The sequence below is a fragment of the Typopeltis vanoorti genome, chromosome 1 (genome assembly GCF_054136105.1).
Source record: "Typopeltis vanoorti isolate ZY-2024b chromosome 1, IOZ_Tvanoo_1.0, whole genome shotgun sequence".
Lineage (NCBI taxonomy): Eukaryota > Metazoa > Arthropoda > Arachnida > Uropygi > Thelyphonidae > Typopeltis > Typopeltis vanoorti.
In genome coordinates this window covers 31,035,400-31,055,277 of record NC_143549.1, presented here as the reverse complement: position 1 = coordinate 31,055,277, position 19,878 = coordinate 31,035,400, and the positions used below count along the sequence as shown (strand labels likewise).

At 34.4% G+C, this 19,878-nt stretch overlaps 1 protein-coding gene across 3 annotated transcripts in view; it reads left to right on the top strand.

Moving 5' to 3' along the window:
• cbc (protein CLP1 homolog) overlaps positions 1–19,878 on the top strand; it is a 194,100-nt gene that overhangs the window by 18,410 nt on the left and 155,812 nt on the right. For all 3 annotated transcript variants that reach the window (XM_090415421.1, XM_090415438.1, XM_090415432.1), the window contains exon 3: positions 12,557–12,670. In XM_090415421.1, coding sequence (XP_090271547.1) covers positions 12,557–12,670 — 114 coding nt within the window. The remainder of the gene's footprint in view (positions 1–12,556; positions 12,671–19,878) is intronic.

Genomic DNA, 19,878 nt, shown 5'->3' with positions numbered 1-19,878 from the left:
TCTTCATAATGTGATCCATATAGATAATGAATAACAGAGGGGATAATGTACATCCTTGTCTCACACCAGATTTAACATTAAACCATCTTCCTGTACTTCCTTCAATTCTAACTGCTGACTCACAACTCAAATAAAGACTAAGTATTGCTTGATATAATGCCCCATTGACACCATATAACTGCAAGGTATTGAATAGCTTCTCTCTTGGCACCTTGTCATATGCCTTTTCCAAATCGACAAAACTTAAATACAGATCTTTGTTATATTCCCATGCTTTCTCGACTATTTGTCGTAAAGTGAAGATCTGATCCTGACAGCCTCTATTTGGCCTGAATCCAGCTTGTTCTTCACCAAGCTTTCCTTCCACAATTCTTCTCAACCGTTGCTCAAGTATACTTGCATAGATCTTGCCAGGAACACTCAGTAGGGAAATACCTCTGTAATTCTCACATTCAGTTTTATTTCCCTTTTTATATATGGGTACTATGAGAGCTCTACTCCAATCATCAGGAATTCGCCCCTCTGTCCAGGCTTTCTGAACTATGCAGTGCAGCCACTGTAAGACTCTTATACCACCATACTTCAGCATTTCTGGTCGAATATCATCTACTCCTGCTGCCTTTCCATATTTCAAGCCTTTGATGGCTTTTTCTACTTCAAGTATGGATATGTATTCCTGACTGCATGCCTGGTCAGTGTTTTTTATCACTGTGCTGTCATCACTGCTTGTTTCATTTAGCAGTTTTTCAAAGTAATTACTCCATACTTCAAGGATATCTTTTTCTCCTGTTTTCATTTCACCTTTATCATCTCTAATTCCTTTTACAGCACTCTTTCCTCCATTCCTAAGCTTCTTCAACAACCTCCAGAATATTTTGCCACCTTCTTGATATTTATTTTCTATATTCTTGCCAAAGTCCTCCCATGACTTTTGTTTAGCTAGTTTTACACACACTGTTTAGCTTTCTTACATTTGTCTCTGTATTCTGTAAGAGTAAAAGCTGACTTATTTGCCAGGAACTTTTGATGGTCAAAGCTGTATAACTGAGAGGAGACCTCCACATAGCCTTTAAAGGAATGCGGAGAACCGACCAGGGCTTCTGACCTAATGTCCAATCCTCACCTTCTCGTGGTGCACCCTGTTGGGTATCTACTTTGATACTGAACGAACGAGGATGGGCTGGCAATTTGGGATTTAGCCGACCAAATTGTATTCTTATTGGTTAAACCAAAATAAAAAAATGATGGTACAACAATTTTAGGACCATTGTTATTTAATTTGTATATTAATGATATTGGGATAGGTTTAACGGGTGATATATATAATGGTTTGTAGATGATGCAAAACTTGAGGAGACTGAAGAGGATACAAACAGATGTTGTGGCCTTACATGAGGACTTGAATAGATTGTATGAGTGGGCAACAGTATAGAACTGTCACTTCAGTGTTGCAAAATTTACTTAAGGTTCTGAAATTTGGTAGGCAACAATGTACTTAGCAGGGAAATTTTGTGAGTTGAGGAGATAAGAGACCTTGGAATGGTGGGGACAAGGATCTGAAGTTCAGAGGTCATATTGCACAAGTTGTGAAGATATCACATCAGATTATATCAATGATGCTGAAGACCTTAAATTGTAGAAATAAAGAGGTTCTGGTTCTATTGTATAAGGCCTTGATCGGGCCTCACATGGATTATTGTGCACAGATTTAGTCACCTGGTCTCCACAGCATTTTCTTCTTCTACAGCTCATACTTAATGATATTACTCATCCATCTAACTCCTACCTGATTAACCCTCCTTACACTTGATATACAAATTGATACTACTTCCTCTAGATGACCCTTAACTATGTTCCATATACTACTAACATCCTTATCCTGAAGTGTTTTAAGCCATGGTACAGATTTAAGCTTTTTACTAAGCATGTCATAATCGCCTGCCTTGTAGTTCCACAAATACCCCCTTCTTAATGGAATAGTCTTCATGTTTTATAATCTCCCAAGTCAAGACTGCATATCACTTTCACCAATTGGAGGCAATGTCATCTTCATTATCAAAAACTCTTTTGATCCTATGACCAGGTCCAATATTCTCTGACCTCTAGTTCCCTCCATCAGATGGTGCCTTAAGTAATTATTTCCCAGCAAATGTATAAATTCTATTTCTTTCCTGCCATGTGATCTTTCTTCCTTCTAGCCTACATCTCCATATTTGATGCCCCCCCCTCATGATAATCATTTCACCCACACTCGTACTAATTTGATGATGCATGTCTTCCAGATCATCTGTGGTACTCCCTGGCTTATAGCAACAACAGCTGTATATTTTGTCTTATTTGAATCAATCGTACACTAGATTGCTTCAAATAAACATCCACCCTCCTGCCTGTCTCCTATTCTTTTTGGTTGCAATTCATCTGCTATCATCAGCAGTACTCTTTCCCCTATCATATCTTCTCTATCTTCTTTGAAAGTTCTAAACCTTTCACATTCAGTCCCTGTAAACACATCATCTGCTGCCACCAAGTCTTACTAATGCCTATAACTTTTGCCAATGCTAAAAACTCCTCCCTCTTGCTGTTGATACTTCTGACATTAGTAATAGAAACTGCAGCATTCCTTTAGTCCCCTGCCCACCTTTACTTTCTGAAGTGACTACCCTATTCAATATTTTTGTAAAGACTAGGTTCCTCACTTGGTCATTCTCATACTCACTCACTTTATGGGTGCTTTCACATGAACTCACTTGCTTCCAGTTGCTTAAGTTTCCCTGAATTTGCACTTCAACAGGTTCAGTGAACAAAGCTCTCTCCAGACATCTCACACCAAAACCATTTAGATGTGGTCCATCAGCATTGCACAAATTCCTTCTTTCCATCAAACAGAGACCACAGATCCACAAATTGTACAGTATGTCCCTTATAGAGTATTTCTTGCCTCTCAAATCATTTGTACCAACCAAGACAATCATATCCTTCAACTTACCTTTTTTTTTTTTTGCATCCGGATAGCTTGGCTAATATCGTGAATTTTTGCACCTGGGAAACATGATTTTATCGTGTTTTCCGGGTTTAATTCAAATAGAAAGAAATAAAAGGATGTTATACTAGAAAGCGAGAACATAAAATGCAGTTCCGTTTGACTCCATGAAACTATTTCTTACCTTTGCATATTATACTGAAACTCACGGTAAACATTGTTACCATTAGTAATTATATATACTGACTATATAATTGACTATATATATTATCTGACTGCTAGATTTCCAGATATTTCAGAATCCATAAGGTAGTTATGTTATATATCACAATATATTAACTTTTTCCTGAGGAAACAATTATATGAATTTTTAAATTTTGTGTCCTATAATATGTAGGATCCATCTCAGTGCTCTTAGTTAGAGAAAATCAAATCCTTGTTGAATTGTTACTCTAGTGATATGATTGGGCAAAGGGTTATACAATCTTAGCATTATTCATTGCGTATCTCATTATTCACACATTTTAAATCAATTTATCTTCTAAATTCTTAATATACAGTTTATTCTCACTATTGTCAACTTGTAGAGACCACAAAAGTAGTTCGTTTGAGTGGATAATTTATTGTAATGAATTTTGTTTAGCACAGCATTGTACTTAAAGAGCAGAAATTTTCAGTAGTTTGTGTAGCGACACTCACTACACCTTTGCTGTAGTGAGAGTCAACTGTAGATTAAAAAAAAATGCTATTGCTAACAGTTTCTTGACTAGTGTCCATGTAGCCTGATCTTTTCTTCTCCTTAATTATTTTTCTATGCCATTACTCCAAGCTCTCACTTGAACTTTTCATAATAATCTGCCTGTGTTTCTTCGCATATCAATTTTCCCCAAAGACTATATGTATGGTCACCATGATACCTCATGGTTATTTCCACCAATTGAAGCTAAACACATTCTAACATCTCCTATAATCAGATCATATCCTGATACAAGATACACAGAGAGAGAGTGACATCTCTCTCTGTGTATCTTGTTACTCGCTTTCTCTTATAAACTCAAGAAATTCATTCTTCTTGCTACTATTTGTCTGTCTTTTAAAATCAGTCATGCTCATTATTCTAACCAATTTGCCTAAATGTTTCAATACCACCATTCTCCATATTTTCATATTTCCAGGCTGAAAACAACATTTCAATAAATACCTAAATTTCTTCACGTCTAACTATATCTCCACTGTTTCCTTTGCTTTTAGTACTGCTTTCCTTTCCTTTATTGTCATCATCAACTTAATCTCCACTCTTTATCATCACCATCAAATTCCTGATATATACCCTCAAGGGGGTGTACAGGATATGATAGTACTACATATAAAATTACATCATTACTAACTTCCTATCTACAATTTTCTTCCAAATCAGTCTGTTACTTGTAAAGACTCCAACATTATCAGATCTTATATTTCTATCTTCTAAGGCACTTTTTATTGTATCAATCTACCTATATCTTGGTCTTCCTCTCGGTCTTTTTCCTAACAACCTGGCAGAGAACACTTGTTTTGCTAATCTTTCCTCTCCCATTCTGTTTAAGTGACCTGAGATTAGCTCTACTAACACATTCATGGATGCTGACAGTGGCAAGTTCTTTCCTAATATCCTCATTTTTAATATGATATTGCCATTAATGCCATCTGTTCATGCCTCTAATCTTTCTCAGGACTCATATCTGTGGTCTCTAGTCTTTGGTCAAGGTTTTACTTCTGACCCAGGCTCTCAGATCCATAAGTTAAAATTGGTTTGAATACTGTCTTGTATACAGCTAATTTAATGTTTTGGTTAATTTCTCTCTTATTCCATATAAATTTATTCAGTTCACTTCCTATCATACCAGCTTTGTTGATTCGATTTATTTCAATATTTGATTTACCATCTTCACTAAAAATCATGCCTAAGGAGCTGAAATGTTTTACTTGTTCCACAGGTTCTCCATTCATAATACAGTTGACATTTTCAGTGTTTCTACCTATTTTCATTCTCTTTGTCTTGTAATTGCTGACCTTCATACCATATCTATTATAACAGTTATTCAATTTTGTCAGGGAATCTTGCAGACTTGTAGCAGATTTATTTAGAAGTATAACATCATCCAATGTTAAGTATGGAGGCATAAAGCAAAGAGCTGACATTAACCTCTCCAATTTTGATATTAGGTTTAATACCACTTTCCTTTATAATATGATCCATATAGATAATGTACATTCTTGTCTGACAACAGATTAACATTAAACCACCTTCCTGCACTTCCTTCAATTCTAACTACTGACTTACAACTGAAATAAAGACTAAGAATTGCTTGATAAAATGCCCCATTGACACCATATAACTGTAGCGTTTTGAATAGCTTCTCTCTTGGCACCTTGTCATATGTCTTTTCCAGATCTACAAAACCTAAATACATATCTTTGTTATATTCCCATGATTTCTTAACTATCAGTCGTAAAGTGAAAATCTGATCCCGACAGCTTCTGTTTGGCCTGAATCTTAGCTTGATCTTCACCAGGCTTCTCTTCCACGATCCTTCTCAGCTGTTTCTCAAGTATTCTGGCATAAATTTTACCAGAAACACTTAGTAAAGAAATACCTCTGTAATTTTCACATTCAATTTTATTTCCCTTTTTATATATATGGGTACTACGATTTCAGTAGAGCTCTCATACTTTGGTAAGAACATAGAAAATAAATATCAAAAAGGTGGCAAGGCATATTCTGGAGATTGTTGAACAGAAATGAGGAAAGATTACTGTAAAAGGAATATTTAATTTCTTTTACAGCAATATACAGTGCAAGCACTGTAAAACTTTTATACCTCCATACTTGAGCATTTCTGGTTGAATATATTATCTACTCCTGCTGCCTTTCCACATTTCAAGCTTTTGATGGCTTTTTCTACTTCGATTTTGGATATGTATTCATGACTACATGCATGGTTAGTATTTTTTACCACTGTGCTGTCCTCACTGCTTGTTACATTTAGCAATTTTTCAAAGTAATTACCCCCGTACTTCAAGGATATCTTTTTCTCCTGCTTTCATGTCATCTTTATATCATCTCTAATTCCTTTTACAGCACTCTTTCCTCCTTCTTCTGAGCTTCTTCAACAATCTCCAGAATATCTTGTCACATTTTTGAAATTTATTTTCTATGTTTTTACCAAAGTCCTCCCATAATATTTGTTTAGCTAGTTTTACACAGTGTTTAGCTTTCTTACATTTGTCTCTGTATTGTCTAAGAGCACAAGCTGACTTATTTGCCAGGAACTTTTGATATGCTTTCTTCTTTTCTTTCACTGCCTCTTTAACTTCCTGTGTCCAACATGGAGTTCTGATTTTTCTATCCTTACAGACAACCTCACCCCATGCATCTCTGGCTGAATCAATCTGTGTTTTCTTCAGGACTTGCCACTGAATCTCAAGGTTTGGTTCCTGTTCTGAAACTCTTTCATTTTTTCTTCAATCATGCCTGTGAATTGTAGTCTACAGTTCACATCTGAGAGCTGCTCAACTTTTATTTGCTTTAAAACTTTCTTACATGCTCTTCTTTTCAGTATGAAATTCAATTTTATCCTGCTCAAGACTAAATCGTGATCACTTCCAATTTCAAATCTTCCGTACATGCTGGTGTTCTGCACCAGGGAGAAAACATCACTATCAACAATAACATAGTCAATGAGGCTTTTTTTATTCCTTGTATGTCTGGCAATCATTTCCTATCTGCTATTTAGATCCCCAACAAGGACCAACTTTTCCTTTTTCATTGTGTCAGTTGCTTTCTCTAATGCATCAGAAATTTAAAATTCTTCCACTTCTACCTTAGTAGAACCTTCTGTTCTACTAGGCACAAATAAGTCTCATGTCCAGTTTCCCATTCTCATATTTGCCCACATCACTCTACTTGAGACTGCCCGCTATTCAAGAAGATTAGCCTCATATTTAGTGTTGAATACTATAGGCTACTATTTCTTTTCTTTGATAGTCATTACCTGAATATAACATTTTGTATTTATTGCTCAGAAAGATCTCAACAGTTTTTGCCTTTTTTGTTTCAGTAACCCCTATTATGTCGATCTAGTTCCAGGGTTTTTCAGGTTCTTATGGTAATAGTACAGATCTTGAATTCTGGTGATGCTGAGTTGGGGTGTGTTTTAAGATTTGTTCCAGTAGCTGACTTTTTGCTGTTTGCCAAGGTTGTCTGGCGAAAACAATGGGGGGTGGCCTTGTTTAACTGGGTGATGTCCGAGCCTGCATGAAATTCTGTCATGTTTTTACATGACACATTTTTTACATGTGTCATGTAAAAAATGTAACATCATTTTTTATTTTGGTTTAAGCCAATAAGAATACAATTTGGTCAGCTAAATCCCAAATTGCTAGGCAATCCTCATTTGTTTGGTATCCAGGTAGATACCTAACAGGGTGCACCACTAGAAGATGAGGATTGGACATTAGATCAGAAGTCCTGGTCAGTTCTCCACATTCCTTTAAAGGCTATGTTTAGGTCTCCTTTCAGTTATATAGCTTTGGCCCTTAAGCACCCATGATTTTTGTTCCCCTAATATTATACCACCACTTTGGCTGGTTGGAAGCCTAAAGCAGCTTGGAGAAGTACAGTGTATGGTCTAGAGCAGGGTTCTCATATTATTCAATTCTTAGTCTTTCTATAGTACCAAATGTGCTGTAAGTTGCCAATCTTTTGTAGGTGGGATTGACATGAAAAAAAAAAGTATATTAATTTGTATTTTGATTAAACCAACTTATTTGTGATACTAGTTCCCTCTGACCCCTTATTCCTAGCATTCATCAACAAGGAACTTGTCTTGTGGCCTATAACTTGTCCAATCTATGCTACTTTTCAAATGACTTGTTACCACATTGACCCTTTCTCTTCATTATAATCTACTGTTTATCTTGTTTTCCCCAGCATTTAACTGATCTCCATTCATTCGAGGCTGTAAAAATAATCATAATTTAAAATTCTGAATATTTTTACATATTGTTTATGTTAAAATGTTTATTAGTTTTAGTTGCATAACATGCATTGTCGGCACTTGCGATATGCCCGTTATCGAAATTTTTTTGTCAAAAATTATATGTAAAAAAGTTAAAAAATTGACGTACTTACTGTATTTAATATTTGTATTACTTACAAGAATTTTAATGTAATTTAAAATATTAAGTTTTGTGTTTTTATGAAGACATTCCCTCTTGTCGCTAACGGAAACAACCGTGTCAGCCATCATACAGTATTTAGTTTCTCGTTTGCCATTTTCAAGGAGTGCGTATGCTCGCCGAGAAGTTTGATGTGTGATTGACAGCTGACAAAGAAAAGTTCAGTAGCGAAGTAACGGCTGTAAGCAAGAGAGCGTTCGGAAGGAATTTAGAACACAGGCCGGCAGATATTTAGGTTCGGAGGAACTCAAGTTTTTTATGTGACAGTCGGAAGAAAATTAATAGTATATTCCGAAAAAGGAATAGTGGAACAATTAAGTTTTAATGTGGAATAAGTATGTGGATAAATAAAAGGGAAATATTGCTATAAATCGTTTTAAAAGGCATATTCGAGGAAACACTAATTGAAAGATTTATAGTAGATTCCAAAAAGAGAATCTTAGAATTGTAAGTTTTTTTTTATTGGAAGAGTTAAGCTGTCAATAAGCATTTAGTGAATAAAAGAAGAATTTGCTATTTACGTTCTAAAGGAATGTTCGAGAAAACTCTGATTAGGAACTTTAATCTGTATTAAGGACGCCGGATCTAACTATTATTTCTACTAAAAAGAGACAGAATTAAGTCGGGAAGATTTTATGTGTGCTACATGAGCGATGAAAAAGGATCCTCTGAAAATGAAGAATAGAGTCATATATCTTTGGGAAAAGGGCCTTGACAGAGAGAGAAACTGGCTATGAAAATTTTGTTATTTTGAAAACAAAGTGTTTAGTCTTAAGTGTAAGTTTATTTTTAAAAGGCTTGGATGCAATTAATTTTGTAATTAGTTATGTAATATTTGTTTGAAGTGTATATACATATTGTTTTTATTTTATTAAATGTGTTTATTTTGTATTTTGGTCTTGAGTGATTATTTGGATTCTGAAAGAAAGAGTTAAGATCATTGCACCAATTGGAGTGAACCCTTTTGCATATAAAAATATATAGGTACACTCAAAATAAATAAAAAATAATTGTTAGAAACAGAGATCATCTCTATGGTAGGATAAATATTAAGATATAATATCTATGAATATCCTGGAATATAAAAATCCCCACCAATTATTAACAAATTAAGATAATATATATGAATATCCTTTCTATATATAAACACCAATTATTAACAATGGTGCAGTCGACTACAGGATTGGTTATGACTTAACTATTTTAGAATCCAGAAAGTAAACTTTGACTCAAGTAAAATGGCTACAGGAGATAGCAATTATAGTTGTGAAGTTTCTTCAATTAAAGATGAGGAATTTTTTAGGTTAATTAATCCAACTTTAGTAATACCTTCTTTCTCAGGTGATAGTAGTGAAAGTGTAGAAACATTTTTAAGATATGCAGAAAAAATTAGATTTAGGAAAATGGTCAGATTTTCATTTATTAATTATACTTCGTAGTAAATTATTGGGCAAAGCCAAAACATTCTTAAACACATCTCCTTTACTAAGAGACACTGACAGGTATGCAACTTTTAAAAGTCTGCTAATATCGGAATTTTTGAGTGTAAGAGAATTAGGGCCTAACATTTGGAAAATTCAACAGTGCATTCAAGGTAGCAGGGAGTCTGTTTCAGAATACTATCATAGACTTTGGAGCATTGTTCATGAATTTAATGTTTCATCTGAAGAGAGATCCTCTTTGGAATGGTTGCTGTTTAATCAATTTAGGCTTGGCCTTAAAGATAATTTGAAAGAAACAACATACAAGAAAAGGGTTAAAAATCTTGAACAGTGTTTTGAACTTGTTAAAGAAAAGGAAGAGAGATTTAGAGATATATTTCATTCCTCAAACAATAAACAGGTGAACTCTTTTCAATATAATGAAACTCATTCTCCTAGCATTGTGACCGCAGATAAAGCGAGAGAAGGAAAGTTTCATAAATTAAAAGGTGCTAATAAAAAGAAACAGTCTAAGGAAACTTCTGTGAATTTCACTGAAGATATTCCAGAATCTGAGTCCAAGGTACAATTACATGATTGGGGAAAATTAGAGGAACTGAAAACATTTCTTAGTGAAGAAATAGAAAGACAACAGAGACCAATAGTACAGGGACAGGAACTTCTGTTTAAAATGATATCTGATTTGACAATATCCAAGAATCTTACAGACAATCAATCTTTATCTTGTAAATCTAATGATATTGACAGGAATAAAGCATCTTTTTAGATATGTGGCAAGTAGAAGGAAGAATGATCATGGAAAGATGAAGTTAAGGGATGAAAGTGGTAGAATGGTAACTGCTGCAGAAGACATTGTTGAGGTATTCAGCGATCAATTTATAAGTGTGTTTCATCCTGATCAGGGTTGAATGATGAGGAACTTGAGTATAGAGGACATAGGAGAGGATAGCTTAATTGTGAGTGAGCAGGAGGTATTTGAGGAAATAAATAATCTTGATGTTAATAAGGCATTAGGATTTGATGAAATATCACCACACATCTTATGAGAATGTTCCAGGGAACTGGCAGTAGCATTGGCATTCCTGTTTAACAAGAGTTTTGCAACAGCACAGGTTCCGAGGGAGTGGAAGGAGGGTAAAATTGTTCCACTGCATAAAGGTGGTGATAAGGCTTTAGCTTCGAATTATAGATTGGTCTGTATATCTGGAGTTGTGGTGAAGGTCATGGAGAGATTGGTGAGAAGTAGGATACAGAAATGGGTTGATAACAGCAGTATTCTCTGTGGTTATCAGCATGGGTTTGTTAAGGGGAGATCATGTTTCACTAATTTACTTATGTACTATAACAAGGTGACAAATACCTTGGACAGAGGAGATGCATGTGCAGTGGTGTACTTGGATTTTGCAAAGGCTTTTGCTAGACTGCCACATGACAACCTCTTAATTAAATTGAAAGAGATGGGATTGGATAACAGAATTCTGTGTTGGATCAGTGACTGGCTGGTGAGATAGGTATCACAAAGTTGTATATGGGGGTGCAGTATCTCGAAAGAGAAAGGTTGGTAGAATGGTAACTGCTGCAGAAGACATTGTTGAGGTATTCAGTGATCAGTGGTGTGCCACAGGAATCAGTTTTGGGCCATTGTTGTTCAATTTGTATGTTAATGATATTGGGTTGAGTTTAACTAGTGATATCCAGCTGTTTGCAGATGATGCAAAACTGGTGACAGCAATGCACAGTCAGGCCGATGTTAATGCCTTACAAGAATTGAATAGATTACATGAATGGGCAGGAAAGTGGAACTGTCAGTTCATTGTTGCCAAGTGTAAGTTTTTGAGATTTGGTAAGCAACGATGGAATGCCAAGTATACACTTGGTGGGGAAACTTTAACTGAGATCTAGGTGTGATGGTGGACCTGAAATTCAGGAACCACATTGCACAAGTTGTGAAGACATTACATCGAATAATGGCATTGTTGCGGAGAACCCTGACATGTAGAAATAGAGCGGTTATGATTCCAATGTATAAGACCTCATATGGATTATTGTGCACAGATTGGTCGCCAGGTTTTCCTGGTGACACGGATATGTTGGAAAGGGTACAGAGAAGATTCACAAAGGTAGTCAGTGGTCTTTGGAATGTAGAACCCAAGGACAGATTGAAAGAATGTAAGTTGCAGAGCCTTGTGAATAGGAGGAAGAGGGGAGGATATAATTGAGACATATAAACTGGTCAGGGGTTGTTATCACGTAGACATGGAAGAGATTTTTCATAGAATTGGAGAGGGAAACAGTACAAGAGGCCATTGCTGGAAACTGTATAAGGAAGGTGTGAGCAAAGGAATGAGAAGCAGGTCCTTTGCATGGAGGGTGGTTGGTGAGTGGAATGCATTGCCTGAATGTGTTGTGGATGTGGACACATTGAATCAATTTAAGATGCAGTTGGATGAGCATTGTATGCAATAGTGAGTACCTCTGATGATGAGTCTCTGACTCCATGGAGGTCGGGTGTTGATGATAATAATAATTTAATAGTCGTTACCAACGTATAAGTTTATCTACAAGGAATAATTTTTACTCTTCCACAGTTATTTACTCCACCAATCACTAATTTAATGATGCTTGTTTTTTCAATGAAATAACTATATTTTATTAGTCTTGCATTATGTAGGTTATCCACTCCAAGTTGGAGATTAGAAGGCTGATATGATGGCAATACAGATGAAGGTAAAATTTTGTAAGAAGTATATACAGAAAGTTATGCATTATGTATCTGCTATCTGCATGCATCCTTGCATTCACAATATTAAAAATAAAAATATATATACATGTTATGTTGTGTTATAACAATGCCCTATTACACACTTACAATATCAGATTTTATTTATTATTTTCTCCATACATACACATATAGATGAAATCAGGTCTGGCAGAAGTGTTTGGAACAGAACTTGTTAAGAATAAGAAATATATCTTCACTGCAGGAGCAAAAATAGCTGTTTTCACATGGCATGGATGTACTCTGGAAATATCCTTTATTCTCTATAGTCTAATTTAAATACATGACTTTACATTAAACAGAATGTTTTATCAGTTCATATTACTTATTCTTTTATGTGAATATGTAGTCCTTTAGCATTTCATTTATTTGCAGTTCATAAAATAGGTGAAACAGATACTCAGAAAGGGCATTTAAATACATTGTAGGTGGTTTCATTTATGCTATAGTGTTTCAAAAAAAAAAAAAAAGTAACTGAAATGTATTTTTTTACTCCTATTTAATAGTTTAATGCATATGTTTTCCCATCTTCTAATCAGTGAATGTCAGGATTTTCCTCATGAGGAATGTTTCAATTCAAGCATTTCCTTGAATTTTCTGAAAAAGTAGACATAGTGTTATACAGCATTTCCGTTATCTGCAAAAGTAGATGATTTACACTGGTGTAAATTGCATTTACTAACACATATTCAGATTTGTGTTTTTCTCTTTCTTTACACATCAATAATATGTTTTGATGCAGATCTCTCTAGATCATCCTGTTTGTCAATAGGATGCATGAACAGTAGATTTTGTAAATGCTTATGTTTAAAATCTGCTGGTTTAAGTTCTGAGAATTTGCTGAGCTTCCCCCAGTGATACATAGCAAAATGCCTTTGAAGCTTACTGTGGCTGCCAGAAATGTATCTACCTCCACATCTATCCAAATAGCTATCACAGTTAGTAGCACTGCACATTGCACTTGATTGAAAAAATAAAATAACTACACCTCTGTCCAAAAAAGAAACCGAACTTTTGATAGAAAATAAAACACAGGCCAATTATAATTATTCAAATAATTTATTTCAATCAATATACTCTCCCTCAGCTTTTGGCGTGGCCAATTAATTCATTAAATGAGTTTTTTATATCGGATTTTGTGATACTGTTGAAGGTCGTGGTTACTGCCGCTTGAACATTTTCAGTAATGTCATATTGCTTTCCTTTCATTGGCAAATGAAGTCGGGGGAAGAGAAAGAAGTCACAAGGTGCTAAATCAGTTTATGAAGGCCCAAATTCTTGGTCAAAATGTTGTGCACAGTTGATTTTGGAATCCCCAATTCATCTTCAGTCAATCTCAGGGACAATTTTGGGTTTTCTTTGATGAAATCACTCGCTCTTTGGATGTTAACTTTGCTCAGTCCAGTTTTTGAATGGTGTGGCTTTTTGTCGTCCTAAAGCGTCTCACGACCACTTTGAAATTGCTTAAACCACTCATAAACTTGAGTACAGGATAAGCATTCATCACCATATGCTTTTTGAAGCATTTGATGCATTTCGGTAAAACCTTTACCAAGTTTAACACAAAAGTCAATCCCAGCTTTCTGTTTGAAACTCATTTACCGATTGTTTGTCAAAACACACTCACTCTTGGCACTGTAACTCGGCTTCTAATGAAACAAATGTCATAAACAGTTGACACAATGCTAATGAAGGTTGCCGCTTTCGACAACAAAAAGATACAACAGGTGGTGCCACTAGTTTTTTTCGAGAAGTTCGGTTTCTTTTTGGACAGAGAAGCTACTAATACAATGCCTAGATGTCAGAAATATGTTTGCATATTTTCTGTTAGTTTCAGTAAGTTTAGAACTTCTTCAAAATCGTTTTCCTCTGGACCCTTTCCATTTTCAAATGTTGCATAGATTACAGTTTCAAGAAAAATACAGTGAACAAAGAGAAGGTCTTGTTATGTTCTCTATTTCTGTTTCTAGCAATTTTTTTATGGAATTGTTTGAGACATCTCTAGTAAAGCAGATTAAAAAAATCATTACTGTGGATGAAATTTTATCATTTTGCCAGGTTTAACAGTGCAAATAAAAGAATTTGTAGTCTACCTGCAATGAGTAAAGGATTGCTTACATCAAAGTATAAATTTCGCTTTTGAAGTTGAGAAGAAAAACCTCAACCATTTCTTGTGTTTTTTTTTTTTTAGTGAGTGAATGAGTAAACTTATTTACTTAATAAGAAAAAAATGGTAAAGTAAATGATTAAACTTGTTTTACGTAACCTTCCGAAAGCCCACCAACACTGGAAGATAACCCCATACCACATTTCAAAAGATTAAAATGCTGAGAGACAGAGCTTACAACATTTCTAGCAACACACAGAAGAGATGTCAAGAACTTAACTACTCTACCATATCCTATCTCAGAATGGATATACATACAAGGCAATCGATAAGATCTTTCAGGATCCTCTCCCCCCACCCCTCAGGAAATAAGAAATTAGCAGGCACTGTAAAACCATTCCTGCAAAGTCACTGTAAAACCATTCCTTATATTTGACACGTAATGTATAAAATTTCTTAAATACTTGGATGACATGACATAAAACCACCTTTCACTCTGCTCTACAAGATCTCAAGATTTTTGTGTATCCTCTTAAACCATCTCATCCATCCTTTAAGAAACCAATCTTCATTAGAACATTTTAATGGAAAATAAGAAATATCACTAATTCAAATTAGCCTCTCATACAACCAGTGAAGATCATCTTGTACATCAGCAGAAAATGAAAACGACATATACACAACACAAATGTCTTATCACTTAAGAATGCTTCAGAAATGCCACACCCAACACGTATTTAATGTAGTGAGTGCCAAGGTATCAACTTACACCATGTTGTTGGATCCTACTTGTTCTTAATCTGTACTTCGGATCCGACATGATTACTATTACGATGTTCTTAACTGATTAATAAGTTATAAGTTGATTTCTAATTCAAATATAGAGAAAATTTATATTTATAGACTGCGCCACTCTATATCTGAATTAGTTCAAGAATTGAAGAAAAATCAACCTTCAACTATCTCTCCTTAAAATATATACTGGCCGAGTATATTTGACTTACTTAATTTACCCGCATTGGTTTGAATATTTTATGAATGGTGCAGTAAAAGAGATTCAGGCAAAATACAACTTTAGATAAACAAAAACAAGCATTTAATTTTAAAATCACAAATTATACACTTAAGATCAAAATACTAAATAAGTTATTATAAACACTTCAGCCTTTCTGATAATAAAGTCATGCGAACTCAGACCATCGTAATTCTGTTATCTGTAACACAGTCTTCTCACAGTTCTTTAAATTCCAAATACAATAAAAATTTCAGTAACACTTCTTCACAAACAATCACTTTTAATTTTACACTTTGGCTAATTCTTCAATATAGTTACTGTTAGTATCAGGGAATTCTAAGATGAAACTCACACACTTCTCTGAACAGAAATATTAAAGTTAGAATAATCTTACCGTTAATCTTCTTCCTTCATCAACATACACACAAACACTTTTTATAACTGTAAGCACTTTTAACAATAAACAGCACTCATTAAAATAAATCTTCTAGCATTAACTGAATTAATTTACGGGCACAATACATATAATCAGATGTTCTTGAATTAGGGCAATACACAATAATTCTTTAACTTGGGGTTTTATTTGTACAGATGTTCATTCTTCCGGCATTCAAATAATTCTTTAGGCACTATAATTCTAAACACCGCTATCATTAAACACAACCCTGTTGTCTCTATTTATTCTCTAGTTACTTCTTACTATGCTTCACGTTTCAGTGTGTCCTTGAAAGGTCGGCCCTGAAAATAAATCTCAACTAAAATATCGCTAGTTATTCAGTAGTCACTCAGCTATCTTCCGTTGCTTTATTTGTTATTCAGAAACTTATTAGCTAACTGCTTCTCAACTTATAGACTTTATTTAGTTGTTTGAGTGACTTGCCAACTCGCTATTATCGCACTGTGATTGCCGAATGCCCGATTCCAACTTAATGCCAATCCTTCTCTCTCTAATAAATCTCTAATGCTCTAATCTCCTAATTCTCAATAATTCCAGCGTTCGTCGCTTATATATCTGTTTTTCCTGCCTAAATTCTTCTCGAGATCTCTTTAACTTTCCAGTAAACTGTCAGCATTTTCAATAAACCTCATCTTCACGTTCTGTTCCTTCTCGCGGTCGCTTACTTACATGCGTCTCCATGACAACAAAACAAAACATAAATAAAATTGAGCTATTACATAACGTTAAACTTTCACAAACAGGAATAAATAAGGAATATTTATAATTCAATAAATGCGCAGTTAAAATATTGAATATAAATTCTTATAATATTAACATAGTAATAATTAAAATAGCTTAATAATATTTAATACAGTCTTATCACTATTAATACATAAATCTTTGATTAAATAATTAGATATTAGACAAAATTAAAGTAGTTATATGAATATTAAATTGTAAAATAAATTGTTTACATTAAATATTATTTACAAGTTTAGCCTTTGTGATGGAAGATCATGTTGGATTCTGAATCAAATAATAATTACTCCAATCTCTATATATTCAGAATCCAACAAAGGCTTACTCTTCCTTTGAAAAATTTTTCTTTAAAGAAAAATTTTTCACACTAGACTCACAAGTGGAGAAAACTGGCTTCTTATCTCCCTTCCAAGATCTTAAACAGCACTTAGTTTGAACATGATTACATTTTTTATTACAGTCTATGTATTTACCTTTCTGCACTTCTCCACTTAAGTTCTTGTTGTTTTTATCATAGGGAGAATTTTGATTGCCACACTTATAAAGTGGTAATGTCCTTTTAGGGCAGAGGTTCTGTTCTCTGTCACTAACTTCTAGCCTCAGTTGTCTACCGTCTTGGTAATCTGTTCTTTTAGTCCTTCTTTTGTGATCACTCATTCTTTTGTATTTCCACTGATTTTCCAAATTTCTAATTTTATTACTTCAGGGAGTTACCTTGACAAAATTTACTTTAACTATTTGTTGTTTATTAGTGCCAACATCTGAATTAGGCATGGATATTTGTTGTTGTGATGGCTCATTAGTATCTTGTAGTGTTCCAGTTTGACATAGCACATCAGAATTCACATCACCATCTTTTTTGGTTAATTGACTTACAGATGACTTTTCTTTAGTAGATGGTCCCAATTCATATGGTAATTTAAACTGCTTTGTCTGGTGTCTAGTTCTATCATAATCATGATTTCCATTTCTTCTGGTATATCTCTTCTTGTTCATCAGGGATACTTCCCTCTTAGAAAAATTACAGGAGAATTGATACCTTGCTAAGAAGTTTGTTCCTAAAATAATGTGGGAGCTTTAGTTGAATGTCGTGGGGACAATAAGTAAATCTTGCCAGACACATAGTCCAAATTCTGGTAAGTAAATCCTTGCGTGAAGTTTCTCATATGCCATGAAGCTTGAGTCAGAGATAGTATTAATTCTTACAGGTTCTCTCAGCTTGGCAGTGCTTTTCCATAATTTGTTCTTTAAGGTTAAGAAATAATCCATTCTGATGGTAGAGGCATTGCATCCTGTATCTAATAAAATGTCACATTTAGAGCCCAGGATATCTCCTCTAATTCTCATCATTCTTTCATTAGGTGCTTGGTGTTTCTGAATTCTGTTATTTCTTCTGTGGGGTATGTATCCAAATTTTGAGTCCCATCTGCTATTAGAATAGTTTCCCTTGTTATGGAAACAATTCCTGGCATAATGTCCAACTTTGTTGCAATTATAACATTTTGGAGGATCTCTTTGTTTTGTCTCTGTCTTAGATTGAGGGATAATAGACATCTGTTGTTTAACATTATCTAGCCCTTGAATTACCTTATCTAGACTAGTTAAAATGGGTTGACTTTGTTTTTCCACTTCATGTTTAATTATCTCATTAATTTTATCAGTTGTGGGATTTTGGTTTTCTTGAGACTTCAAAGTAATAGCTGATAATTGTCTCACAACCTCATTAAGACTATCCATTATTGGTTGATTTAACCTATTTACTTCCTGGTGAATTAGGGTTTTCACTTCTGTCATCAGCCTTTTGTCAAATTGCTCTTTACTTTCAGTTATGCAATTAATACCACTTGAACTTTCTCCAATATTCTTTCCATTTCCTTTTTCATCCTTATTTTTCTTTTCAACTTCAGATTGGTTCAAGGAACAACTAGTCTTATTTACAACATTTACAAGACCTACACTGGATGAGGGATAAAGGTCTCCTAACATTTGTTCTTTTTCCTTGACACTTTTGAGACACTCTTCTAAGGTGAAAATTTTCTTCTTATAAGCTGTTTCTCTTAATTCTTGCCTAACACCTTGTCTAAATTGTTGGAATACAGCCCAATCTAAGTGTGGTTTATCCTCATTAGTCACATTTAAACTGTTGGCTAGTGTCAACAAACGATTGTGAAAATCAGTAACAGTTTCTTTATCTTTTTGTAAAGCTCTCTGTAACTTCCATAAATTTGGGCCAATACTTCTTAATTTTGAGAACTGAGAAATAAGATTGTCCTTAAATATTTGATAATCAAATGTATCCTTGAGAATCGGAGATGAGTTAAAATATGTTCTAGCCTTGCCTATTAATTTACTTCTGATTAAAATTAACAGTTGAAAATCTGTCCAATTTGCTATTTCTCTAAGTTTTTCAACATAAGTAAAAAAAAACAGTACATTTTCTGATTCTTCACGTGAAAACTGGGGAAAAACCTGTTGTGGGTTCACTGTACAAAAAAATTCACTATCTTCCATTTTAGAACTTGATGAAACTGCCATATTAATCTATTAACAATAACTTTAAAAATTTCAGAATTCCAAAATAACTTCTATGTTTGCCTGATTCTAGTTTACAACCAATTCACTTTGATTCACGTAATTTATCTTTAAATTCTCTTTACTATTACAAAATCTAATACTTAATATTACAATCTCATCATCATCATCATCATCATCAAATTCTTGCCATGTACCCTCAAGGGGTGTACAGGATATGACAGTACTACATGAAAAAATTACATCATTACTAACTTCCTATCTACAATTTTCCTCCAAATCAGTCTGTTACTTGTCAAGACTCCAACATTATCAGTTCTTATATTTCTATCGTCTAAGGCACTTTGTACCGTATCAATCCACCTATATCTTGGTCTTCCTCTGGGTCGTTTTCCTGCCAACCTGGCAGAGAACACTTGTTTTGCTAATCTTTCCTCTCCCATTCTATTTAAGTGACCATACCATCTGAGATTAGCTCTGCTAATGCATTCTTGGATGCTGACAATGTCAAGTTCTTTCCTAATATCCTCATTTTTAATATGATATTGCCATTGATGCCATCTGTTCACGCCTGTAATCTTTCTCAGGACTCTCATATCTGCGGT